The 27,682-nt window shown below is 40.1% G+C and overlaps 1 protein-coding gene across 2 annotated transcripts in view; it reads left to right on the top strand.

Annotated features, from left to right (window-relative positions):
* The window catches only part of LOC138008308 (glutamyl aminopeptidase-like), a 55,533-nt gene that overhangs the window by 24,306 nt on the left and 3,545 nt on the right, over positions 1-27,682 (top strand). For both annotated transcript variants that reach the window (XM_068855605.1, XM_068855606.1), the window contains exons 3-18: positions 7,594-7,774; positions 10,710-10,980; positions 12,122-12,242; positions 15,174-15,328; positions 15,929-16,042; positions 16,549-16,683; positions 17,611-17,676; positions 18,037-18,102; positions 18,727-18,908; positions 21,782-21,864; positions 22,132-22,256; positions 22,376-22,431; positions 22,713-22,863; positions 24,782-24,855; positions 25,350-25,454; positions 27,144-27,311. In XM_068855605.1, coding sequence (XP_068711706.1) covers positions 7,594-7,774; positions 10,710-10,980; positions 12,122-12,242; positions 15,174-15,328; positions 15,929-16,042; positions 16,549-16,683; positions 17,611-17,676; positions 18,037-18,102; positions 18,727-18,908; positions 21,782-21,864; positions 22,132-22,256; positions 22,376-22,431; positions 22,713-22,863; positions 24,782-24,855; positions 25,350-25,454; positions 27,144-27,311 — 2,053 coding nt within the window. The remainder of the gene's footprint in view (positions 1-7,593; positions 7,775-10,709; positions 10,981-12,121; positions 12,243-15,173; positions 15,329-15,928; positions 16,043-16,548; positions 16,684-17,610; positions 17,677-18,036; positions 18,103-18,726; positions 18,909-21,781; positions 21,865-22,131; positions 22,257-22,375; positions 22,432-22,712; positions 22,864-24,781; positions 24,856-25,349; positions 25,455-27,143; positions 27,312-27,682) is intronic.

The raw sequence follows: 27,682 nt of genomic DNA, 5'->3' as shown, positions 1-27,682 counted from the left end.
CATTGTAGTGCCATGGTAGAAGTCTTGGGTAAATAGTCTGAGAAGACATTTGGTTTCTAGCAAAGTACTGAACCCAGAAAGATTGAAGAAAATAAATGGGAAGTGAGAAACATTGGCTTCTGGGCTGACATGTTGATAAACTTCTTTTCACCACAAGTTTAAGCGTGCCCGCTAAGCATCTGACAGCTTTGTAATGCCGAAGTTCACTGAATTTTATCCCTGTTCGTCGGGGTTAGTGTTTGGATGGGAGACCAAAACAATACACCCCTCATAAAACAGAAGCATCGGACCGAAAATACTATTAACGCTAACAAATGCGAACTCAGCAAGGTACAGATCTTGTTAGCTTGCTTTATGCAAAAACAAATATTGATGCAAAAGTAAATAACAATTGATACACAGTTTTTAGAAAGAGCAGAAGGAAGTCTCCAGGACGGTCGATCGAGAATAACATATTAATTTTACGACATGAAAACAACATTAATTTTGAACCGTGAATATAGAATATAAAAAGTTACGATCAGCGACAAACATTTTGGGAGATTTTTGCTACGTTCAAGTAAATCGCCAAATCGAAAGTGACATGGCCGGAATTCAGCGGGCGCCGTGATTAAGTTACCGCGGCATGTTTACTCGCCAAACAGTGAAGCATCTGTGTCAAATGATGGCGAGATACCGGGTTTTTGTAAGTTTCTTTTTCTGTCAAGTGTTATAAAGTTTGACAATGAAATGAGCGAAGTCAAAACAAAGATCACAATCGCCCAACTCTTGTCTATGCAAAGTCAAAATTTACTCTCCAAGACGCGTTCGACGTTATTTATCACCAGGTCCAGGTAATTTCATCATTTTGGAAATGGCAGCTACTTTATTATTCATCTGCGTCACAATTTTTCACTGATTTTGGGGCTCATTTTGTTGAAACTCAAGCACGCTTCCAACAGGCCTGTGAACCCTTCCTGCTTACAGAGCAATACTAAAAAACTTCTCCCATATCACATTTCAACCTTAAGCTCGGAAATTCAATACACAACATGATATTATAATTCACAAAGGCAGAAAATACCACAGAATCCTTTTCCAGCGAAAAATTTATTGAAACAAACAACATATTTGCTCTTTGAGGCGAGAACCTCTTCCTATTTCATTGCGTGCGTGAAGGCAAGAAACTCAATCGTGTCAAATTACCATATACTTCAGGTAAATCCAGCTCACTTTGATTTCGGCTCGACGGGCGATAGATTGTTGTCGAAGTCCATTACTCGTGGCTTTTAAGATTCCACCGCCTGTATATCCAATTGACCTGCCATTCATGAGCTTCATAAGGGTATATTTTGTTCAAAGATCCACTAAAACGCCATTCGCGTTACATTACTTTCGACGCCATTGCCGGTTGAGTTAATCGTTCTACTGTGTCCACCAGAGAAATCTACGCATTTCCCACTACCCTCTCGATCCTTAGAAAATACGCGTAGATGGCTCTATGCACAAAGACACCACTTAGCAGGGGAGTGACAGGCAAGACTTTTACCGACACGGAAAAAATGAAAAAAAAAAAAGAAAACGAAAAATAAAAAAACCACGAAATTAAAGACAGATTCCGACTGGGTTTGCGGCAACCCAGTAATTAGTCATTAAATGAAATCAACCTCCCAATGGCTTCTAGTGTTGTTTACATCAAAATATTTTCCTGAATGTCCCAAGCCCTTCTTTAAAGGGTTGTGCTCATGTACTGGTGCAAAATGAAAAATTGTTCATACGAAATGCTTCCCCTGAGCTAATTTCACATCCACCGCAAACAAAATCATAACTAAATCTATCAAGTCTTCATGGGAGGGGATGCTGAGTTTTTTTTTTAGTCCCTAAAATGCTCACTTTCAAAGCGGCTACATTTGCGAGAGATGTCGGTTTTAGTCTCCCTACTGAAATGGAGCTCATGTGGACAAGCTAAAGAACAATGAACATATCAGTACACATGACTTCGCATTCTGGAATGTGGTCGGACGTGTTACATTCGACCAGTGAAAATTCTAAAAATTTGTACCAGTGATTTTTGTTGAATGGAAAGTGCCCTTTGAGATGACTGGGTCGGAGAAAAAACCGATAAAGCTTTCAAAAATATTCTTAACCGTGGCCACGGGCTTTTTTTTTTTTCTTTTTTCTTCAACAAAGTGACCGGGTTTTAAAAAATGTTGACTCTGCGACAGAAATGCGACAGTTCTTTGGTGAGAAGAACAAGTGGGAACCCGTATTCGTGTTGAAATTCAACCAGTAATTTGCACAACCTGCGAGCAGAGCCTCTCTAAAACTCACCAGAAGGCGAGCAGGAGAGGCTCTGCAGAAATCGTGTCAAGTATTTCAGGTCGCCGCAGCCCAAGTTTCTGGGCTAGTCACTCCGGTCAAACAGGTTTAGGCAGCGCGCGCATCGTATTTTTGACAAGGCGAAGGTCAAAATCGAGCCTTCAGTACGAAAATCAATATGCGATTGAGACTTGGCCTGTGATTGAAACTGTCTCCTAGCAACGGCTTACGCATACTTAATAACGAATCTACACGATTTTTTCTTTCTCGTCAAGTTAAGAAAGGCTCTTCTGGCAGGGTGTAATTTGCAATATGTTCATATCAACTAAATATTGCTTGTCTGATCCCTGCAATTTTTTTTTGAAAATGCAAGGAAATCTCGCACTGCACGCCTGAATTTCGACAGGTCACGAAGCAACAGTGTTGAATTGACAAAAATATTATTTGTGGGATGCTATTTAGTTTTTATTCCTTTACTTTTCAAAGGATGAAAGAAAAGTATTTAAATACTTTGAAAGTGAACTTCGACAATTCTAAAATTAAATCTTCGGACTCCACCAGACCTTCAAAATCCCGGGCACACATGATGAGGCATTGCTGCCAATTCTTCGTAGTGAATTAAGCGAATTTTTTCACTTTTATTGCACGTCTTCGACACCAATAGAACTTGATTTTATGATGATTTCTTTTTATGAATAACAGTCGTGAGTTGGGGCCAACAGTTTATGGTCCTTATCCGAGAATATTTAAAAGGCTATCTATTTTGAAGGTGTAATTTTGAAGGCAGCACTTTTTCCTCAGTTATTTGAAGACCCTCGCTATCAGCGGTCAGCCTCCAAGGGTTTAAATCCACAACCTCTCGCTCGGGTTTCAAGCAAACGGAACCTATGGGTATGCTAATCGGTTCGCTCTGTTTTAGTGCAAAACAGGACAATCCAAGGCGCGTTTGAATTTTCATTCTTGACTGTTTATACCGACATTGTGGTCAGCGGTGGTTATGGCGGTCGGTCGACGAATTTTTCGTTCAGAAATATTGTTGATTTTTCTCGCATTTATTACTTTCTACTTCGATAAAAATATTCTGAAAAGCTTTGGCAAATGCAATATCCACAACTGGTGAGGTTCTGGTGGCGACACTGACGGGACTTCACTGAAATTTCGGCACACTTACATTTGGAAGCCGGTCCGCCATATTGTATTCATCCCTCGAGGTAAAGGCTACTATTCTTCAAGGGTCAACTACTACTCTAACTCAGACTGTAGTTTCCATTTGACTCGCCTCATCATCAGTGGAGATATTAATTTCAATCCTGGATCCGACAAGTGCAGCGTCTGCAACAAATCTTTCGCTCGTAATCATCGCGTGGTGGATTGCGACGGCTGTCGAGGGCGCTATCATTTCCTCTGTGGTGGGCTGACTAGGAGAGATCTGAAAGCTATACAGACTGGCAATAGAACATGGACATGCAACAAATGCATTTTCCGAGAACTCCCACTGAATACAAGTTTCGTGTCAGCGAGTTGACACAGCTTAAACCTTTAGTGCTCGGACGATTTTGTAGAAGCGAACGACATTACTGACTCTTCACTCAACGACTTGACAGATGTACCAGAAATTGTGAAGATGAGATACAGAGACAGTCGTGAAGTACTCGTCCTACATCTAAACGTAAATTGCCAACAAAATAACTTTGAGGAGGTGCAATCACTCATCACAGACTTCAGAGCTCAATTTGTCTTTTTAATGGAAACAAAAATTGACTCGTCATATCCGAACAGTCATGAAGCATGAAGGCTATGATATGCATCGAAAGGATCGTGCCAAGGGAGGAGGTGGTGTTATAGCGTATATATCTACGAATCTACCATCGAAAAAACTTAAGCTGCCAAAGAACTTTAGCACTATCGAGGCTCTTGCTATCCAGTCCAAGCTAGGACGACATAATGCCCTATTATAGGAGCTTTACCGATCACCTAAAGCAACTGGAAAGGATTACTATCTCAGATTGGAAAATGAGTTTCATGATTTAATTTCCTGGGCCTCCCTGCGGAGAGAACTACTCATTGTCACAGGAGATTTGAACCTGAATAAATTAAAGGGGCTGGGTCACGCTATTTTCGGTAATTTTGTTTAATTTTGTTAATTATGAGCTCTAAACGTCAAATTGGCAGAGCAAGAGTCTTTCATTTGCAAAATCACGGCCCCATAACAACTGAGAAGGATTTTCCAGCTTTGTAAATGACATTTTGATATAGACTGACATAAATTTGAAAAAAGGTGGGCCGACGTTTTTCAAATTTACCCAAATTCAATCCATTTCAATCCTCTCCAGTTTTGTCCATCCATGTCCCTTCTTGGCTTCCCTGTGTTTTGTATGAGTTCTTCTATAGTTTTGAACAGTTATTTGATATTTTAGTTAATTCTATGACCATTCGATCAGTGCTGAAATTGCCTAAAATTTCGTGACCTAGCCCCTTTAAGATCTGACAGTAGAGAGTGCAAAAGATTATGTGATGTAAAGGATGTGCATGGACTAACATGTGTAATTGATAAGCCCACGAGAACGACAGTGAAAAGCCAAACATTATTGCATGTTATCCAAACAAATAAAGCAGATCTCTTTACTTACTGTGATGTTTACGACCCTGGAATAAGCGATCATGCTGCAGTGTATGGTGTCATGACAACCAGAGCTAAATACCTACCAACTAAGGTCATTTCTTTCAGAAGCTTCAAAAATCTACATATCGGCTCTGCGCCTTCGCATGTTGGTGATATATTTGATGGTCTGGATGATCAATACAGTTACTGGAACTTGTTGATGAATCAGGTCTTAGATGACCATGTACCCCTAAGGAGAATGAAAGTGAGAGCTCATGATGTTCCGTATATGAATCGCAATTGGAAAAAAGCAATCAGGATGAAAAAAAGATACGCAAAAAAGTACACTGTGAGTCCGACTGAGGAAAACCTCAAACAGGTGAAAAAGTGGAGAAATAAGGCAACAAAATTACAGAGGAAAGCAATGAAGGAGTATTGGAAAAAGGAAGGCTGAAGATTTCAGGACTAAGCCCAGAGAATTCTACAAAGCCTTTAAGCCCTTTCTTGATACAAAGGTCAGGGGCACTGACGGTAGGTTTGTCAATCTGAAAGTGAAAGGAATATATGAAAGGAATCAAGCGACAGTTGCCAATTACTTCGCAAGTTATTTCTCTTCGGTCGCTATGGACACTGGAGATCCTAATCTTCTGACATCAACGGAAGAACAGCTTGAAGAATCCGAGTTCACAGGCAATCAGTCAACAACGAAAAATACCGAGGGATGGTCGACAGTTCGAATTTAGGACTCTCGGTACAGCGGACGTTTCAGAGGCACTCGGCTCACTAAACCCGTCCAAAAGTACTGGGTGTGATAATATACCCCCACGAATTCTCAGGATTGCATCCAGGACACTAGCCCCCTCGTTGACAAATCTATACAATAAATGTATTTCGTATGGCTCCTGGCCTCAACAATGGAAGAGGGGTGAATGGGTACCAATATTCAAGAAGGAGGGCCCTTTAAACGTTAAGAACTACAGACCTATAACAATACTCAACGCCGTTGACAAAGTATTTGAGCAATTACTAAGTAAGCAAGTCACCGAGTTTATCTATCCGTATCTGAGCGAAAACTTAACGGCATATCGCAGAAGGCATAGCTGTGAAACGACTCTGCTACGGTTGGTGGAGGAGTGGAAAAGAGCAGTCGATGCTAAGGAGGACGTAGCAGTCTTGTCAACGGACATGTCTAAGGCGTTTGACTCTCTTCGTCCGCCTTTAATGCTAAGTCAACTAAGAACTTCTGGCTTCTCGGGACATGCGCTTAAGCTGCTAAGATCCTACTTTACTGAAAGAAAGAACCGAGTGAGACTTGGAACGGAAACCACAAGTGAATGGAAGGACGTCAATAGGGGCTGTCCGCAAGGGTCTACATTTGGCCGGTTGCAGTGGAACATTTTTCAGAACGACTTAACATTTAATGTATGTAACTGTCCATTATCGTTGTATGCTGATGACTATCAACTCTACGCTGGTGGACGACGGATCCGAGATGTGGAAAGAACGCTAAATAATGAGGGTAACAATGTCTCAAGCTGGTACTTAATAAATGCACCCCAGGGTAATTTTTCTAAATACCACGCGGTATGATTCGGACTCAGATCCACGGACAGAGATATCGATATTGTCATCACGGATACATCTGTGGAAAGCTATCCGATATTAGAACTACTGGGGGTATCCATAGATGGCCAAATGAATTTCAAAGAACATGTTCGCGAGGTTACGAAAAAGGTATGAAAACAAGGTGGAGTTCTACTACGTCTGCGTGATATCATACCACAGTCGGCTAAACTCAAGATCTATAAAACCGCTATATGACCACTATTAACATACTGTCATATTGCCTGGCATTTCTGTGCAGCATCAGATGCACGCAAATTGGAGCGTGTACAAGAAAACGCACTACAAGCTGTCTACCGCAGTAAAACGGCAACATATGACACTCTTCTAAAAGTGGCCAATCTTCCAACGTTATGCAATCGTCGGTTCCAGGATGTAGCTATTCTCATGTACAAGGTGAAACATCACCTGTGTCTAAAGTATATTAGTGACCTTGTCTGCCTGAACTCATCTGGTTATGCTCTGAGGAATGCTGATTTATAGTACCGAGATTTAACACTGTGAATTTCGGTAAACACAGCAGTAGAAATTTAGGACCAGTTCTCTGGTCAAAACTGAGTATGAACGTTAGAAGATCGGACACATCACAAGCTTTTAAAAATAGAATTAGAAGAGTAGATCTTAATGATTTAATTAACGAACACTGTATGCTGTACGTGTATGCTTTGTGACTGTTGACACATTTATTCTGATACGTTTTATTATAGCTTAAATTACTGTAGTTCTAATTGGTATATTGTTAGGTAACCCTTACTGTATATATGTTGAATTTTCATTTTCTTATATACTTTGTTCCCAATTAGCACCTTGTCACTTAGGAGCTAGATCCTCAATTGACACATAAATAAAGTATCATCATCATCATCATCATCACTCTTGCTTTTGTGGGTTAAAATGCAGTTGCCAGTTGTTTGCCTGTACACCTAATCAGTTTTGATTGAGCCACGCTGAACCTGTGAACAGGAAGTATTGATACAATTGTGACTTTCTCAGGAGAGACATAGGTTTTCTACAGTTACCTCTTATCAGGCGTTCGCTAATTATTTTTTTATTGCTCTTTTCCCCATTAGATCAACTTGAGATCCAGCGAAAGTTCTGGTTTGAGAAAAACCAATTTTATGTCATTATTCTGAACTCCGTTTTGGAAAAGGGTACACAATATAAAATCCGGATGAAATTCAAGGCGGAGCTGACGGATGACCTGGCGGGATTGTACAAAAGCACTTACAAAATGAGGAATGGCACTGAAGTGTAAGACTCAGAGCATTTCATTTCGTAATGTTATTTGCCGAAGCGGAAAATACCATGATACTCTTTGTTTGTCCACCCAAATTTTGAAGAGAGTCTCAAGAGAAACAGAAAACAATGCTTATTCAAAATTTGGGTTGACAAAAAAAGAGCATTATGGTATTTTCCGCTTCGCAATTGTCTTCGACGTTAATAGAGTGCCTTTGTGTTTTATCTTCTTAACTGTATCAACTTGTGACCTAAAAACACCGGCGAAAGAATCAGTTAATGAAGGAGGGCTGACGTAGTGGTGAGAGCACTCGCCTTCCACCAATGTGGCCCCGGATCGATTCCCCGCCGGATTCTACGCCATATGTGGGTTGAGTTTGTTGGTTCTCTACTCTGATTTCGAGGTTTTTTCCCGGGTACTCAGGTTTTCCCCGCTCCTCAAAAACCAACATTTGCAGGCGTAGCTCAGTTGGCTAGTGCGCGGCTTTCGGAGTAAGGGGTCCCCACCTCGATCCTCGGTGACTTCAACGTCTGTTTCGACATTCCTCTGATCCGTGTAGCTATAGCTTTAAATATCCGTGAAACGGAGCAATGACAGAGGGAGGGGGATGAAAGGTGCATCATTGATACCTGTTTCTTAACTGACTGAACTACCGACGTTAAATAAATTGGAAAAAAAAATGAATTTTCCTGAATATTTAAACTATTATATTCAGGTCGCCATTTGTTAAACTGAGGGCTAGTGGAATCACTTCGCAAGCCTGTGAACTAATGGAGGTAGATTATATTCTGCACTACAGTTCTTATTGGTTTATCCCATTGTCACCGATATAAAGTGATGCACTTTCAGCCAAGATAAAGAGAAGAAGAGTTCTTTTAATTTTAAATCGATAAGAGGCAGAGCACAGCTGAAGACGATTCAATGAAGAGTGTTAGGACAACGGTGTGAGGTTTACGTATAGGTTTGTCAAGGGGCAAGAAACCTTAGTTGCTTCAGTTTTCGAGATCCCATAAGATAGCGTAGTTAACATCATGCACCATTGCGATTTATTTGACCTTTTCTCTATGCCTTTGTTTTGCGATAGCTAAATCTAGAAAGAGCTTTGCATCGCATTCGTGCAGTAGAAACATTCTGTGGTTGAAAGCAAAAGCTTGTAAAGTTTACAGTACAGTTTGTGAATGAGAAAACTATTGAATTGTCATCACCGCCACTGAACAAGAATTATTCCCGCCGACCAGTTGGCTCAATCGAGAGTGCACTGGACTTCCTTGCGGGAAGGTTACGGGTTTGAAGTCGGAATCCCGCCCGGACCAACACCCAGGGTCCGTAAATAACTGAGGAGAAAGTGCAAACCTTTGGAACTACATTTGCAAATGGTTAGACTTTCTAGTCTTCTCGGATAAGGATGTTAAACCGGAGGTCGTCTTACGACCCTTGTTCATTAATTCTCTGGGACTTGAAAAATGCCATACACTATTCGAAAAGAGTAGATCACAGAGTTCCCGGTGTTGTGGTCTGACCTTTCCAGCATGTGGTTGGCTTGGCGGGATTAGCTTCTGTGTGAATGAGACCACAATTGTGTACAACAGCCAGAATTCAGGCTACTTGGCCAAGTGCTGGAGCCTTCCTCAAGCAAACTGAAACTCCTTGTCACAAAACTACGAAAGGGCCATTACGACCATTATTAGGGAGCTTAAGCACGCGCGTTTTTGAGACGCGGACGGCAACCGGAAGAGAACATTTTGCGTGCCAGAACAGTGGTGTCTCCCAGATTTTTATACTAATCATCTCTAAATGAAAAAAGATACTTGGCAATATAAATGTGGTTGTGAGGAGACAAGTTAAAAGGGAAAGCAGCTCACTTCCGGTAGCCATCCGCGTCTCAAAAACGCGCGTGCTTAAGCTCCCCATTTTCTCGCCTTTTTGGGGGGCTTTTACCTTTCCCGTCGCCAGAAATCCAGTCATTTATTGTCATTTCTTAGTTTCATATCACGACCTTCGGGTTAGATCTCCGCCGCTCTACTGACTGAGCTACAAGGTCAGACGGGAGCAGGCCGTGGGAACTGAAGATGTTAAAGTCACGGCAATGAACATGTACAAGTACAAGGAGAGGTTACGTTTATACAAACGTTGGCACATTACTTCACATTACACTCTATTCGGTTAACTCTGTTTATAATAGAAGTGCTACACGGCCAACGTTTGTATAAACGTAACCTTTCCTTGTACTTGTACATGTTCATTGCCGTGACTTTAACATCTTCAGTTCCCACGGCCTGCTCCCGTCTGACCTTGTAGCTCAGTCGGTAGAGCGGCGGAGATCTAACCCAAAGGTCGTGGGTTCAATCCCCACCCTGGTCAGAGTTTTTCTCTGTCCTTGTGTGGGCCCATTTCCATCAGTAGGGCTAACGCTCACATGGTTCATATGGGATAGAAATCGAGCACTTCACATTACACTCTATTCGGTTAACTCTTTTTTGTGCTTAATCCGTCTCAATTCCCAATTCACGGTTGCCTTGAATCACTATTCTACCTTAGACTCGCTGAAAAGACTTGTCTTGCCAAGTTTAATTCAGAATTTCAAGTATCCTTAAAAACGGTACCTGCTTCTTGTGGCGCTCACGAGAGGAAAGAAACGCGCGAGGAGACTGCTTTTTTCTTCTTCGCCTTGAGAAACTTGTGCCCTCTTTACTCCGGCTATCGCTTGCCACGCAGGATACGTGTTATTTGGTAGTTTGCCAATCTATATTAATGGAAAAAAGATATTAAAGATGTGGCAGACTTCATCGGATCCAACAGCATCCATTTCCATCTAAGACCGAACGGTTTTGGAGAGAAAGGGGTGGGCATGCTCTATGCCCACACCAAAACTGTTTAAATTACATGTTAAATGGAGAGGATACCAATACATAAGCGTTTATTGAAATTGAAGTGATATTTTGCTTACAGAACCATTGCAGCGACTCAGTTTCAACCTACTGATGCACGGAGGGCATTTCCATGTTTTGACGAGCCAGCATTGAAAGCGACATTCAATGTAACCCTTGAACATCATCCCAAGTACATCTCTATTTCAAACATGCCGATCGATAAAACTGAGAAGAAGAACGGTTTACAGTTAGATCACTTTCAGAAAACTCCAATAATGCCAACTTATCTACTTGCTTTTGTGGTATGTGACTTTGCAAAGAAGACTAGAACCACCGGAAGTGGAACGAAGGTAGGCTCCAGCGTGATAAACACAGCGCGCGTGAAGCACACTATAATTTTTGTCTAGCAACTCATTACTGAGTTTGTTCTTATTTCAATGTTTTCCTCATATTCGTTTTGGTATAGTAGGGTAAAGGGTAGGGTATAGTAGGGTAAAATTCAAGAAGCTACCTTAGTTAAAACACTGTCGTGGCTCGGAGAAAAAGTAAAAATGTACTTGTGGCTCTTTGATGAAATGGTTTTGAGATGAAATTAACACATTTGTATTAAAAGGTTGTTGTGCACAAAAAAAGTACTTTAGAGTTATGTCAGTTCGTATTACAGCTTGAGAAAAAAAACTTTTGACTACGGTAGGCTAATAGATGATACATCGAGAGGACCTGGTCTGCAAAAAGAACGGTAGCAGGGACCTTCCAATTGCGTGCCTTGTCTTAAGGTTAGGGTTAGGTCCGTAAAACGTGTTTGTGCTGTGTAGGTTAAAATACCCGTTTTGCTGTATTTTGACGCGTTTCTAGGAAACATGAGAACATATACATTACATGTACATATTTAAAATGTGGGTTATAGATAAAAGGGAGAAGTGATCTTCGCCCTTATCTAATTTAAACGTTCATAATTTTGAGTTATTTTACAGAAAATGTTTCATGTATTTTGTTATTTCGGACAGCATCTCAGTATAAATATAATTCCCTATTAAAGTAGTACAAGTAAGGCTATGATCCTCGCAGTTATGAACGCAACTTTATCAATTGCGTAGAGAAGCCTGAAAACTTCAACGAGGTTTCAACCCGTGACCTCGCGATGCCAGTGCGACGCTCTAACCAACTGAGCTATGAAGCCACTGACGCTGGGAGCTGGTCATTTGTGGGTTCACATGTTCCCGTGATGAGTGATCAACGAACGAAATGATATATGAAACATTTCACATATCATTTCATTCGTTGATCGTTTATCACGGGAACATTTGAACCTACAAAAGACCCGCTCCCAACATCAGTGGCTTCATAGTTCAGTTGGTTAGAGCGTCGCACCGTCATTGTGAGGATCATAGCTTCACTTGATTTCAGTCTTATATGATTCATTTCATATATCATTTCGTTCGTTAAAAGAGTACACATGTGAACTGATTTTGCAATAACTTGTCTGTGTAGATGACATTTTATGCTCCACCCGATCAAATTGATCAAGTAGACTATGCCATGGAAAACGGAGTTAAAATGTTGGAGTACATGGAGGCTTATTTCGGCATTCGTTATCCCCTTCCTAAAGCGGGTAAGCGTAGCAAGTGTTTAAATTCAATAACAAGTGTTTGTTTGAACTCAGATCTCAGAGGACTGTATCAAACCGACGTTTCGAAATGGCATCAAAAATCCAACATTGCGCCCTGTCTGACCTGAAACAAAAAGCAAGAAGATCGACAATCCCGTATCGCCTCAATGTGCAGCCGATAAAACGTTATTGCAGTGTTTGCAGATGGCCATCAACCTTTGTAACGGACTTACAGTGCGGCGTTTTATTTCTCGTAATAAGTTATATTATTATTCATTCATTCAAAAAATTTCCCCGTTTCTGATTAGTTAAAACCACACGCACAATTCACCATAACCAGCTGCTGTTCACCAAATTTGGAAAGAAACTTCGTCATATTGAATCAATGACGTCAAAAGTGCAGCCGGCTGCAGATTATTGAACCGATGACGTCAAAATGACGTCAAAAGTGCAGCCTGCTGCAAATTATTGAACCGTTGACTGAAAAAGCTGTGGACGAGATTGTGTTATTTTTGTTGAGCAGAAAAATGGCTGCGAGTAGGTTTAGAAGTTTGAGCGAAGAAAATATTTTGAATGAATAATAAAGCAATTATTGAATTCGGCTTTCGTAGGATATGAAGAATTCTGCAGATCTCGGAGGATGTTATCCACCTCGGCCTTTGGCCTTGGTGGATAACACACTCCTCGACCTGCAGAATTCTTCATATCCTACTCAGCCTCATTCAATAATTGCTAGTTATTTAATGGAGCACTCTAATTGGCTGGTTTTTGGTTGGGATTTTACAGTACGGGCCATTACCATGGAAACGGTCCATTTCCGTATTTTTTCTCTTGTGGGGAATTTTTTAGTTAACCCATTGGTTTTCTCAGTGACTCACAAACAAAAACCTTCTCTCTAAACCCCTAACACGTGTAACAGAAACGCACAGGTCATATAATTTGAAAGGTGATTTCGAGGTTGTTCTCTAAAATTCTCTGCATGCGAATAATAAAGCGTAGTCAAAAATCCTAAACACTATTTCGAGCTATCAAAATAAGAAAATCAAGAAAACAGCTAATCAATGACATAAACAAAACAAACAAAGTTCAATCAATTTCACAAGTCGAGGGCACCGTAACCGCCGTTACATTGTCACGCTGGGTTTTCCAAACTTTCTCTCCGGGAAATTCAAGCTTTAAAACCGAAACACAAAGAGTTTTTTAAACCGCGGGGAATTTAATTTTTTCATCACAACAATACAATTGCTTTTACGAACCACACGATGTTTTTGAAGTTCATTTTTTTAATGGAGACAGTACATGTTTCGGATGATAATCATCCATCGTCAGTTGTACAGTGAGAAATATAATGAAAATGTGCAATAAATAGTGTACCAAAGTGAGTTATTAACGAGAATAATTAAGGATGAAGGCGCGAACCAAAAAAAGAGTAAAACAGTAAAATTATGGCACGCGAAATGTAACAGTTTACCATTCAAAGTTCGCAGATTATAAAGCGAAGATTACGAACGTCCACGAAGCGCATTTTCCTATCCAGGCGAAAATGAGAAGAGTGAAGAGGCCAGCGAAGGCCAGGAAAAAATTGAAATTTTTTGAAGGAGCAGAAAAGTGCCAACACCACCAAGAAAACATCAACAACTAATATGAACACTCTCTAGCGGAGATAGCGGAGGGGTTGGCGCGGTGGTAAGATCTCTGCCTTCCAACCAAAGGTCCTGGGTTCCATTCCCGGTTCTGCCGAGACTGGAATATTTGGCGACCTTCTTTCCCGCTAAAGTTCACTCAGCTTTCCATCCTTCCGAGGTCGGTAAAATGAGTACCAGCATGCATGGACTGCTTAGAAGCGGCTGCAATTTGCGCCTGTATATGCTTCCAGTCCGCTGAGGGTAAATTGATCATTGTAAAGCGCCTTTGAGACGTTGTAATAAGGGCGCTATATAAATGCACCACTTTTTCACTTTACTCTACCGTTACATGAAACTGAACAATTAGCATGAACGAAAATGTGGAAAGCTTATCTGTGGCCGACCTAGATCACCTCCTATATACGTTTCTTGTGAATATTCGCAGATAAAACGGAAAAAATAAACTTCATAAACCTTTTAAAACTCGTATTATAAATCGTTCGACTCATTTCAGCGATGCTCAGCAGAAATGCCCTCTCATCTTTAACACCGCGCCGGAGCTTAATCAGAATGAAACGACCGGAAGTGTCCGATCGCTCAAAGAAACGATACCATATGACCGCACTGGGGAATATTGGCTTTCGGACGTTTGTGTAGGGACCTCGCTGTGCTCGGTCCGTACTGCCACGACTTAAGATTAAAAGCTATCTTTTGTCATGTTATTAATCTGATTCTGAGGTCTTCCCCTTTTTGTTCTTGTTGCCAGCGTAAAATAAGGAAAACATCGTGTTATGTTTAGTGGTGATTTATTTAAGCAGTCTAACCTTCTTGTTCTTGTTACTAGCGTAAAATAAGGAAACATCGTGTTATGTTTAATGGTAATTTAATTAAGCAGTCTATGTAGTCCATCAATCCATGTAGGCTCTTTCTGTTTTGTATTATTTTATGTAACGAGGGGGTCCAGGTCCTATAAGCCCCATGGTTTCTTCTGGGCTCCCTTGCCATGTGATAATTTCCTTTTATGCTGCACTGCGTAATGTTTTGTGGCTGAATAAACTGAACTGAACTGACTCAACTGACCTCGGGCCACTATTCCCCTGTACGGCTCTCGCAAAAGTGTGTATTTTACAAGGAATGTCAGGTTTTAAATGTCACTAATCTTTACTTGTAATCTGTATAAGTCTCATTTATGCACACATGTAATATATGGTAGCGCTTATAATCACCCAGTGGTCGATTTGAATCCCATCCGAATTGTCTATAAGCTTTACAATGTGTGTTTGTGATTTTTTTATGTGTGTGAGTAAAGATATGATAGCCATTCCTGACTTTGCGGCTGGTGCAATGGAGAACTGGGGGCTGATAACGTATCGAGAGACGGCACTGTTGATCAAATCAGGTGAATCAGCGGAGTCCAACAAGAAACGCGTAGCTGCCGTTGTATCTCATGAACTTGCTCATCAAGTGAGTGCTTATAAGTCTTGAGTTTTGTAGTTGAGTTTGGTATTTTTCCCTTTTTATACCAGAAACGCATGCGTCTTAAAGTTCATAAAAACAGCAAAAAACAAAAAACTTTTTGGAAATGAAAATCAATTTTTCGGCCGCCTTTTTATACCAGGCATACATTTACGTAAACACTATTAATGTTCGCCTCAATTCGTCCTAGGCGAAAATACGGTGAAGTGAAAATTGATTCTAATTTCAGACCATGCTCTTCGAAATGTAAATATCTTCTTTGGTGTCATGAAGAACTCTTTCGAAATTGTCAAGAGTAGTTAAAGGGCTCTAATGAAGTGGCGCCGGACTTGTGTTTTGTTTTTGTTTTTCACGTAATACAAGGTCCATCGGCTTTGAAAAACCCTGGATGAGGCTATCAATTAAGGACGGAATTACATACATATAGTCGATAGACCTCCATTATTATACTAATATTGCATGAGACAGATTTTCAGACAGTAAACATTTCATTTCATTGTTCAAGCGGGCATCAATAATTATTTAGCGTGCAGAAAGCTTGTCGGAACGTCGTTCACTGGCTTATCTTTATCCTATCGCCTTTTTCAGTGGTTTGGCAATTTGGTAACAATGGAATGGTGGGATGACCTGTGGCTTAACGAAGGGTTTGCCAGCTTTGTTGAATACTATGGAGTCAATGCTACACAACCAGGCTGGAAAATGGTAATTGCAGTAACGTAAAAACGAAATACTTTTGCGAGGGACAAGCTCAGTAACAGTATGTTGGATCAAAATTTTAGGTGGTCGGGGAAGTGGTCGCTCCGGCAGCTTTGATTTCCCAATGAAATTAAATTATAATTATAATATCGAGAAGGTACGATACTAGGACGTGTTCCATTTGACAGAACTGACCGGACAGACCGGGCATTTGGAAGGACTAACTCTACAACTCCTTCAAATTAACGCACTTATCATGCAAGTGTTCCTTCAAATTGTTGAATTTTCTTTGTAAACTGACGGCTCTGACAAAACGAAAGCGCCTTAGCTTTCCCAAAATGCTTACAGAGCTAGCAATGCATTCAATGGTAATCCGGCTAACTTTTGCTTGTTTTGTTTCCCCCATCATGTCTAAAGCCGCTATTTCCACATTATTGTTCTTATTTTCTTGTTAGAAGTGAAAAAATTCAATATCTTAATTTCACTTACGACTTATTTTTCCTTATTACCAGCTTGACTCGTTTGTGGTGGCCGATATGGTATCTGCCTTTACACTAGATGGCTTGGCCAACTCACATCCCATTAAAGTTCCTGTGGAGCATCCTGATCAAATAAATGAAATATTTGACTCTATTTCCTATAATAAGGTTTGGATCATGTTGACCAGTTTAGTTTAGTGGAGTCCTAAATATTGTCTTGCTATTGAGTCAATATTTATTTTATGCAGAATAAAAGTACAGTACTCTTCGAAGAATAGACTGATCGACTGAGTGAGGCCTTGAGCTATTGATCGATTATTCTCCGTGCTGTCATATTTTCCCGTTCCCTAATGATGCTGTTGATCGGCAAAAGGTAGGAATAAGGTTGTCAACAACAGCTCAACGCCTCACTCGAGCAGTTTTTTCGTCTATCTATAAAAGGCAACATGCTGCTAACGGACAACATTAAACGTCTACATTACTCTTAGATTAGAGAGAGAGTAACTGAATAATCTAACATGGTCTAAGGAAGTTGACAAATTTTCATAACTATGTGGTTGGCCGACCACTTTGTTTGGGAAGTACTCAAGGAATACGTGGTCGAAGACTCTGGAAAACTCGTTTTGAGGAATACTTGACCGACCACTACCTTTGGGGGGGGGGGGCTATTAGTGGCAATCAAATGATTATAAAACATAAACACAACGGACTTGAGAATCCCAACCGCCACGAGGCAACTCGATCGGCTATTTACAAAAGTCTAGTTTTATCAACGGATAATGTAAATTGGCCACCGTACAGAGATTCTAAAAGCTCTGTACGGTGGCCAATTTACATTATCAACTCCGCTGATAAAACCAAATTTTTGTATACTACTTCCCCACCGACGCAGCACCACAGTTTCTTTAGAAACTACCCCTTCATTCATTTATTTACAAAAGTGTCAGTGTTAAATTTGGTGGAGCTCAGTCATTGATTTTCAAGGTGCATGGGTTATGTTCTATTCATATCGGTAATTCAATATTCAACTTTGATGCAGTTCTGCTTAAAAGCTATCCACACTTTTTAGGTCAACAATCCATTTTCTCTTTTCAGGGAGCTTCGATAATTCGAATGCTTCAGTTCTATCTTGGACCACATGTATTCTTGAAAGGATTAAACGTAAGAATAACGATAAAGTATCAATTATTATTATAGAACGAAATAAGAATGCCCATGGAAAGTAGCCCATGCAGGGGAAGAATATTGTCCTGATCAATTGAAAAGCCTAGAGTGGTAAGATGACATTGTAAGAAGTGTCATAGTGGGCTAAATCATTTCTCGCCCCTTGTCTTGAATCTCCTTTACTATATATTCCATAAAGATAGAAGTCCTTAACCGGCATGGTCCCTCATAACTACATCATCTGACGCAGTTAATGTGAGAGAGTGCATTTCGCGACAAATAATTACTTGGTTTACTTGATAAGTGCACCCATAAATGCCCAAAAACTTAAACAAGTTTTTTCACGCTTTCTTTCAGCGCTACCTTAACAAATACAGGTATGGAAATGCTAGAACTGATGACTTGTGGAACGCCCTTCAAGAGGTAACCGTAAGGAACCGTTATTTAATTTTAGTCGGTAAGGATAATTTGTTCGGAAACTAATACAATCTCATCCTTTTCCCTCTTACCAAACACGAACAAGTTGTGTAAAAAAGGTAAAATACTATACTTTCTTGGACACCCTTCTTAAATAGCAAGCAGTTACCCCGACGGCAGCTAAAGTTGTACGGTAGTTTGAAGCCTGTCTCTGACAGCTTCTTGCTCTTCTCTTCGCACTGTGTCGATCGATCGGTCCTTGGTCGTCGACGACAAAGCTATTTAAGGGGGCCTTCCTTTTGTCAGAACTGGCCGGCCAGACCCGTCAGCTGGCAAAGAAAATACAATAATTTGAAGGAACACCTGCGTGATAATCTCTTGCATTCTTCTGGAGGAGTGTATATTGTCCTGGCAGTGTGTTAATTTGAAGGCGTTGTGGAATTAGCCCTTCCAAATGTCCGGTCTGGCCGGTCAGTTCTGTCAAATGGACAGCGTCCTAAGTTATCTTAGCTTGTAACGGTGTCGTACCTTTTTTGCTGGCAATATCAATCCCAAGGTCGTCAAGGATAAACAGCGAAAAATGGAGAAAATTTAAATGTTTGACTTGTAGTTTCCTTTTTGTAATTAAAGGAAACCCGTGTCAGAGGTAGTTACAAAAAAGTCAAGGAAATGATGGACACGTGGACTCTACAAATGGGTTACCCTGTGTTGAACATCACTAACATTGGGGGAGAAAAATACAGAGTGTCACAGGAGAGGTTTCTTTATGACCGCTATGCAAATGTCACTTCCAAATACAAGTCTGATTTCGGGTAAGATACAGAGGAACGAAGGGGCTAGTTTCTACAAAAACTGTGGTACTACGTCGGTGGGTAGGGAAACACGAAAAAAATTGTGTTATCGAACGAGTCGATAAAGCCGGTAAATTAATCACCGTGATAAAGATTTTCGAGCGGTAGGGATAACGATGCAGGAGGATGCGTTGCACATATTCTTCAAGATTGCATCGTCACGGAAAGGAAAAGAAGGAGTACGTGACTGGTTGTAAGCAAGTGTAAATTTGCGCGAACGTTGGTCTACTATTCTCTCTTTCAAATTATATCATTGAATATGAAGTGCGTACCATAGGCGAACGAAGGAATGATCTTTCTTTTCATTCAAAGATTTCTTTCTTTTTCCTCACCAATATTTACATGGGAAACTTATGGGCATTTAGGGGATTTTTTGTTATTTAGAAACATCGAACAAAATGCGTTTGGCAATTTTAATTTACTGTTTCAATGATTAGAAACGTTTCTTAGATTTTAGATCACTGAATGAAAAGGGGGAAATTCGCATAGAACACATTGGTTGAAGATACCAGTCCTTGAGCTTCAGCCATTGATGAGTGTATGGAAGATTGAAGACCCCGAAAACGAAGAACCCCCAGCAAAAATAACTTATCAAACAGTAAATGGCAAAAACGCACAATTTCTATTGTTTTTAATGGCTTTTGAGTCCTTAATTCTTTGGTAATTACTCACTGGTCACTAGAAGCAACAGGATAATAACAGGAATGGTGCCTTTGCTATTTACTTTTTGTGAAGTTATTTTGTCGTTGGTTTCCGGGCCTTCGATCTTCGTTTTTCCACAGACAGAGTTGTTGTCTTTTGTTTCATCGGTTTTGTTTCTCTGTTTATGTGTGTTTAATCGTTCTGAATATGCTTAATGCGACGCAATCAACTGTCCAAAAGGGCAATAGTTGAGAAAGGTGTGAAAGATTTTCGTCCAGGATTGCAGGCACCCTGCGAGTTGAGCATCCTTTTGTCTTTTTCTTTACTGATGAGGAGAAAAGGAGGCTCTGCCTAAATCGCGTCAACTCTTTGAAGCCGCCGCCGCTAGACTAGTCAATCTTGATTTCTCTCATCCAACTGGTTTTTGCAGTGCGTGCATCAGTTGAGTGATAAAAACGATGGTTTTAATTGAGCCATCTGTACCATAGAAAATCAAGATGGCGGCGAGATCTGCTCGAAGCCAAGCACCAGTTATTCTCAACGAGATACTTCTTAGTATAATTGGTATGTTCCACGGATTACATGATTTGTCAATACAGCAGTCAACTGCCTTTAAGTTTTTTGTTTCGGGCTCAGATACGTTCCTCTCTCCTCCTACCGGTCACGGCAATTCCTTTATTTATCAACTGGCGATTCTGTTAATGAAAGAGTTATCCAAGCGGTCAGAGCGGCCAACCTTTCGTTTCACGTTCCTTCGCACCCTATGATATTGGTGGCAAGCGCACTCCTATTAGGCATATTAGGCCTGGGTTCGAAACTGTATGTTTGCAACATGCCGCGCATGCTCAATAAAGATATTGCTCGACTCGTGCGGAGTCTTTCTCGAGAACGCCAAAATCGAGCAAGGAAAAGAAAGGCTCAGCTAGCGTGGTGGATTTCTGGTAGCCCGAGCATTAAACTACAAAACAGGCAGTTTGAACTTCGCCATTTTGTGATCTCTGGTTTGGAACTCGTTGTTGACTTTTTTCCAGTGTTAGTTTCCCTTTCACTTTTCCACTTTTCCTTTTCCTTTTGACCTCAAGAGCAGCAAGAATTATCTTTAATTTAAGCAAAGATATGCCATCGTGTAAAGTACTAGAATGTGACCACTGGATCACTATTGATTTTCGCTGTAAGAAAGAGATCGCAAATCTTTTTTAGAAAGGAAACAACGGTTACCTACCTGAGTTACTTAGCAAGAGTATTATTTTGTACATAGGGGAGCAGAAACTGTAATTTAACTGTTCCAATATTTTTCGCTGACATATAGAGGGGCAATATTGTGGAATCTAATAAGCGATAACCACGATTCCAATTTAGACCCTAAGCGTTTATCAAGGCATTTAGGGCGTAAAAATTATTTTAAGGATTTTAATTTTAATGCAATGATGGCCAGGTCTAAGGAGTGATTATGTATATTTTTAAGGATCGTTTGACCTTATGATATGATAAGTTTAATTTTTGGTACCTTATCATTTTATATAATAACCAAATCAATGCGCGCGCTCTGATTGGTCAATCAGCTATGTTTTATTGTGCAAATAAACTCATGGAAAAATTGCGCGTCTTCTGAATTATTATATAAAAGCAATAGACCACAGGTTTCTATGGTTTATAGGCATGATAAACCACTTGGGATGTTGGAAGAACATTCGAAGAATTCGTAAATCACTCGCCTGCGGCTCGTGATTTACGTATTCTTCTCGTGTTCTACCAACATCCCGCGTGGTTTATCAGCCTATAAACCATAGAAACTTGTGGTCTGTTGCTTAAATAGTGCCATGGTAGATGTCCTAGTAAATAGTCCCCTGAGAAGACACGTGATTACTAGTAAAATACTAAACCCAGAGAGACTGAACAAAATAAAAGGGAATCGAGGAACATTGGCTTCGAGACCGACATGTTGATCGTTTTCAAGTTCCCTTACAACTTCTTTTTCACAGCAAGTTTAAGCGTGCACACTGAGCGTCCGATAGCTTTTCACGACAAAAGTTCATTTTCAGTAATAGAAAGACAAATGCGATTAAACACACATAAGACGTACTCTGAAAAGGGTCATTAATAGTAGCAAGAAGTTGTCAAAGCCACCGAAGAACTGCACATGTTAAGGCTATTATTTTTGTCATTTAGAAAAAGTCTACTATTTTTCACAGCTATAAGTGGGTGGTGCCTTTTACATACTTCACAAGTTCCAACCCAGTGTCAACAATATCAAAGCTTCTGAATAAGACTGCAGGTAAGAATGTTTATGAAAATTTAAAAAGGCGAATCAAGTTTTAAATAAATGAACACTTATATTTGAATATACTGAAGAGCAAACTAATACAAATTAGCTCAGCTCTGAGACTGGGTGAGTTCATCTATTTTATTGCATTGCTATACCTATTCTCTGAAACTGTAAAATGGGGGAAAATTGTAAATAGAGTTATCACTATTTCTTAAGATGATTTCGTGTAGAGTTGACCTTAACCTTCTTTTTTATCCTTGTCTGTCACATTTGCAGTGGAAATCGACTGGAACGGCAGTGGGTGGCTGAAGGGAAATGCCGGTCAAACAGGCTTTTACAGAGTTAACTATGAACAAACACAATGGGATCAGTTGGCAAACCAGATGAATCTAAATCACAAGGTTTTACCTTTTAGTAGAAATATGACTTTGTTGCCCTTCCGTGATACAGATACTGAAGCTACATCTACATATAACTCATTTATTTGTAACTTATCATGTAACTCAAATTTGCCTCTTAGGTTTTCAAGGCTACTGATCGAGCAGGACTGATAGATGATGCTTTTAATCTTGCTAGGTAACAGATACCACAATTGATTAAGACATACATCTGTATATCTATTAGTTTAAGAAGCTCAGTATTTTAATTTCTGTTAATCCAAAGTTCAGTGCTGTGTTAAACGTGGCAATCTCAGCAGTTAGATAATGAAGAGGGCAGCGCATGAGAGCCAAACAATTACTACTCAATATACTGTCACAAAATATTTTCCTTATATTAATGGAAACTCTTTTAGATATCAAAGTTCTTGGACTTTCTTAAGTTAAAAGTAAATGATCGATTTGTTTTATTCGTTATAGAGGCGGATACATAAAGTACTCTGTGCCACTTAACATCACCAAATACCTGAAAAAAGAAGACGAATATGTGCCTTGGGAAGCGGTTGATACCAGTCTAAATACTATAGATCATATCCTGCCGAGGTCCAGTCCTACTCACAAGTATTTAGAGGTCTGTTTAACAAGCCATGATTTGTTATGGAAATTCTCTTGACAATCATACTTATAGTGTAGGAAAATTGTCGTACACTGTAATGAGTATTATTTCAAGTTAAAATGTAAAATTATGTCCTCGTGAGTCGCACGCATCACGTCGTGGTAAATTGTAAGCACTCTACCGCAGAGCACGCGAGTTTGGTGTCTCCCAAAGCTTTGTCTTGGTACCCTCTTTCTATCTTTCATTAGTTTATTTCACTGACATGGACCGTACAGTACATTCAAGTCAAGAAATGGGACTGAACAGCTCTTACGTGCGCTATTAAGAAAGATACTATTAACATCCGATGGCATGATAAAATTCCTAACAGAGAGGTTCTTAAGAAAGCAGGCGTCCCATCACTATTTTCCTTGCTCAGATCCAAGAGGGTTAGATGGCTTGGGCATGTATGAAGAATGGAAAAATCCAGAATCCCCATGAAAGTCCTGTATAGAGAACTGAAAGATGGAACAAGAAGCAGGGGTCGCCCAAAACTCAGCTACAAGGACCAGTGCAAAACTACCTTGCAAGACTTGAACTATCCATCGATAGTGAGAATGAGAAGTGCTTGCCGAGAATCGCAGTTACTCAACTGGAGATCGGGTGTGTCTGCATGAGCCACAGCATATGAAGATGCTGGCACTGAACATACTGAGGATGCTAGACAAAGACGCCAATCGTCTCCATTGGTCGACACTTCTTCATCACAGTTCATATACATGCACGTTCTGTAAGAAGCGACGCGGAGAACGCATAGGACTGATAAGTCACTAAAATCGCCGCTCAAAGAGGATCTCACAATGAGACGCTATAGTCTGTGCTGTAGGACCGTCCGTCAGTTACGACGAAAGAGCCATATATATTATTTCACTAATCATATCCTGTTGAACCAGACCATTAAATCATAGACAGACACTGATATACATCAAAGCGACATGTTTTAGTTGGAATGAAAGAAAAGCAAATGGCTGGTGGAATTTAATGCCACCAATAAGTTGGTCATAATCGGAACCTCGTTTCTTGAAATTGCAGGCTAAATAGCATACTTTGATACCCTGGGTGCCTAAAGTCCCTATGACTCATATTTTTCCCCGTTTTTTAACTTTCCGTTTAAATATCTGCAGTGTCTGGAGTGTCGTACTTCAAAAAAATTTCTCGTATAATTTATCCACGCGTTTAATAGACATGTCGGACGATAGTTACCCTTTGGGTGCCGTGAATGTTATGACGATTCAGAATGGAATTACATTCTTGTCTTCTTTGACGTCATTAGTTACCAGGACCCAGCTGGATCGGCCAAAACTCAAAGGCTTGCTAAAACGCGGAGATACACTATGAGGGAAAGAACCATATCATCGATGACAACGAATAAATCTGATGTATAAAATAAATGTATATGTGAAGTGCGGGCTATAAAGGAAGGGCAGAAGCAATCCTCGCACTTAACTGGACAACTTAAACAATTGCCTCTTGCAGACAACCTGAAAAAAGTGTCTATAAGGGACAATTGCTTAAATTGTCCAATTAAGTGCGACGATCACTTCTACCCTTCGTCTATAACCCGTACTTCAAATATACATTTATTTCATTCATCGAGTCCCTCACGGGAAGACATGAGGCCAACAAATTGACCTGCTCCCAACTGAGTAGCAGATCGTTGCACCGGCATCGCAGAGGTCATGGGCTCGAATCTCCTTGCAGTCAAATTAATTTTCCGGTGTCAATAAGAGACAAATGTGATATAGTTTGCACTTTATCAGTAAAGCAATATTCCGCAGCTCACAATCGTTTCTTGGTTCTCATTTTAGGTTACCCCTATATTTACAGCGAACAATTTTATTTGTAACTTTTCAGACAGCTTCATATATATTGTATTGTTATCTTTTTTTCATAGAAATATATCTATCACCAGTCTTTGCCACTGTATCAAAAACTCGGGTTTAACGACACCGGTGACCACCTGGAAATGCAAGTATTCTTTTCCTGTCTAGCTGTTGAAAGACGTTTCAGTCAATATCTTTTTGATAACTATTTGCTGATCTTAGGTGATGTTGACGATGGTATCCTAGTGGACTTAGTGTTAAGAGTCTACTTTATTTGCAGTACTATACTACAGCTGGATTCGATTTCAAGTTCGGTTAGTTTGTTCTGGTCTGAATGGGATTTGTTCTATTGGCCTGCATTTTTCCTGTCCCTAGACGAGAAGAAATTAATTAAGAGGGAGTTTGGTGCACCGAGTTAAAATCCCGCTCTGACCTCTTACTGGATATGTCTTCCTCCAAACAACCAACTGGTTGCCTCCAATCATTGACGGGTTCAGTTTTAACCATGTCATATTTTCAGAGCAGCGCCTGGGCGCTACATATTGGCCTTCCATTCTAAGAAATACGATTACCGATAGTCCCTTGTTTGCATTTTCTAATTAACCCCCTTGTGTATACACGTGTATCAATTTCCTACAGATACAAGCGAAGCATAGTGCTGAATGCCATGTGCGGTGTTGGAGAAGCTTCTTGCCTCAGCAATGCTTCGTACTATTTTAAGAGATGGATGGAATATAACAAGCCGTAAGTAACTTAATGAGGATAAACTGAATTATTAAATTTTCATCCTCGGTTAATGCATTTATTGCATCCATTTAGAAATCACTGGTGATCCTTGCAATCTGATTGGCTCTCAGCAGTGCGATTTATTCCCAAATCGCATCATTTTTTGCTCTAAAACGCACTATTTCCATTTCAAAACAAAACAACCAATCAGATTTCAAGGCTTAGTTAAGGTAACCAATCAGATTGCAGGAAAATGAAAGACAAAGAAAACCATTGTGTGCCGAATTTTTCAACTTTGGTTCCCAACTGGATCAATAAAATATTGGTACTGACTAAAATCCTGTAATTCTCGGTTTTCACATGACGTCACGACCGCCATGTTGGTGCCCAAAACAAAGAAAAGGCGGCCATGTTGGTGCCCCGACCAAATCCTCGGGGAATTTAACTCTATTATTATGCAAACGCTTCCTTTTGTTTTCGTTGAAAAACATGGCTGTTGATCACGTGAGTGAAAACCAGCAATTTAGCGATTAAATGATAATTGTGTGATTTCTAAATGGATGCAATGCGCGCCCGTTCGATTTTGAAATCACACGTATGGTTTCAGACCAAATTGCACTCCACTCAGTTCAATTACCATTATTTTTCGTGCTCTCGTTCCCTCAGTCTCGGTTATCAGCTCATTTACCTTAGTTTGACCTTATATGGCAATTGATTGCGCTAAGCATTGCTAAGCTAAAAATGTTTTCGCCGGAAAGGGTGAATAACCTGAATAAAGCAAAAATAACCTTTTTTGTGAAAAGCTTGGATCAATTCCGACTTTTAGAAGTACGCGAAAAGGCAAGAAATGGTTTTGTGATGAGCCTGCGTCTGTCTGACAGCAAGGTATTACACAACATCGCATGTTCATCAAGTATTTTCGATTTCGCTTGGATTTTCTCGCTTTTTTCGCTCGTCTTTCGTTCTTCCAAACTTTTGGAAGAAAACGCGCGCCCATGGAATAATTAATTATCTTCTGTCAAATTCAAAATGCAAGAGTAATGACTTCCAGAAACAATCGGCAAATGTAAGCGGCAAAACTCAGTGATTCCCAATTTTCCTTTATTCCCGAAGGAAAACTCCAGAACGGATAAGATTTACAATTTCTTTGGCCCTTCTCTTCTTCTAACTTCAAATAGTTGTTAAGACTGAACGAAATGATATATGAAATTAATCATATACTGAACTGCGGATATGAAATCAAGTAAAGCTATGATCTTTGCAGTTATGGACGAAACTTTAGCAATTGCGTAGAGAAGCCTGAAAAATTCAGGACCTCAACGGGGTTTGAACCCGTGATCTCGCGATACCGGTGCGACGCTCTAACCAACTGAGCTAATGAAGCCGCTGGCGTTGGGAGCTGGTCATTTGTTGGTTCTAATTTTGAGGAATGAATCAATGAACGAAATTATCTATGAAATGAATCATGTACTGAACTGCGAACTGCTAAAATTGCGTCCGAAACTGCGAGGATCATAGCTTTACTTGATTTTATATCCGCAGTTTAGTTCAGTATATGATTCATTTTCATTTTCTCAGTAATAGTTTTATGGTCTTTATGAGAGTCGGTTGTCGTCTCCGTAGTTCATAATCAAGGTTCCATGTTATACGTATCTACAATTATATCAATATGGCACACTTGTTTTCCTGTCTTGACTCATGTTGCAGCGTTCCTGCTAACCTCCGTTTATTAGTCTACTTTTATGGCATAAGAAATGGCGGAGTGAAAGAGTGGGATTTTGCCTTCAAACAATTCCAGAAAACTACAGTTGCTAGTGAAAGGAGGAATATTCTATATGGTTTGTCTGGTTCCAGCGAACCTTGGATTTTGAGCAGGTATGGGCTAGAGTCGTTTGGGATCTTCTGGGTGGGAAAAGTGGCTACCCCGAGGAACCCCTGCCCCGAGCATTTCCCAGAAATAGACTTTGATTTCCACTGAAAGCTACCTTTGTGGCTTCCTGGGGATGCATTTTGTAAAGGTGAAACAACCAGAGATTGATGAAATTTATTAAACAAAATTTTACAGTTGTGCGTGTTGCATATGAAAGTGGTTGCTGGTTACTTACAATCTTATATCCAACCTGTGCTCATGAAATATGTATTAGTATTATTATAGTGTCATCAATGACTACAATTGTAGGTCTCTTGAAATTATAAAAGAGTTTAAGGTTGTTTACTTTGCTCCTGACATTAGAATCATCAAAATG

Source organism: Montipora foliosa, chromosome 6 (genome assembly GCF_036669935.1).
Source record: "Montipora foliosa isolate CH-2021 chromosome 6, ASM3666993v2, whole genome shotgun sequence".
Classification (NCBI taxonomy): Eukaryota; Metazoa; Cnidaria; class Anthozoa; order Scleractinia; family Acroporidae; genus Montipora; species Montipora foliosa.
Note: the sequence above shows the minus strand (reverse complement) of the source record. Positions and strands in the feature narration are given on the sequence as shown.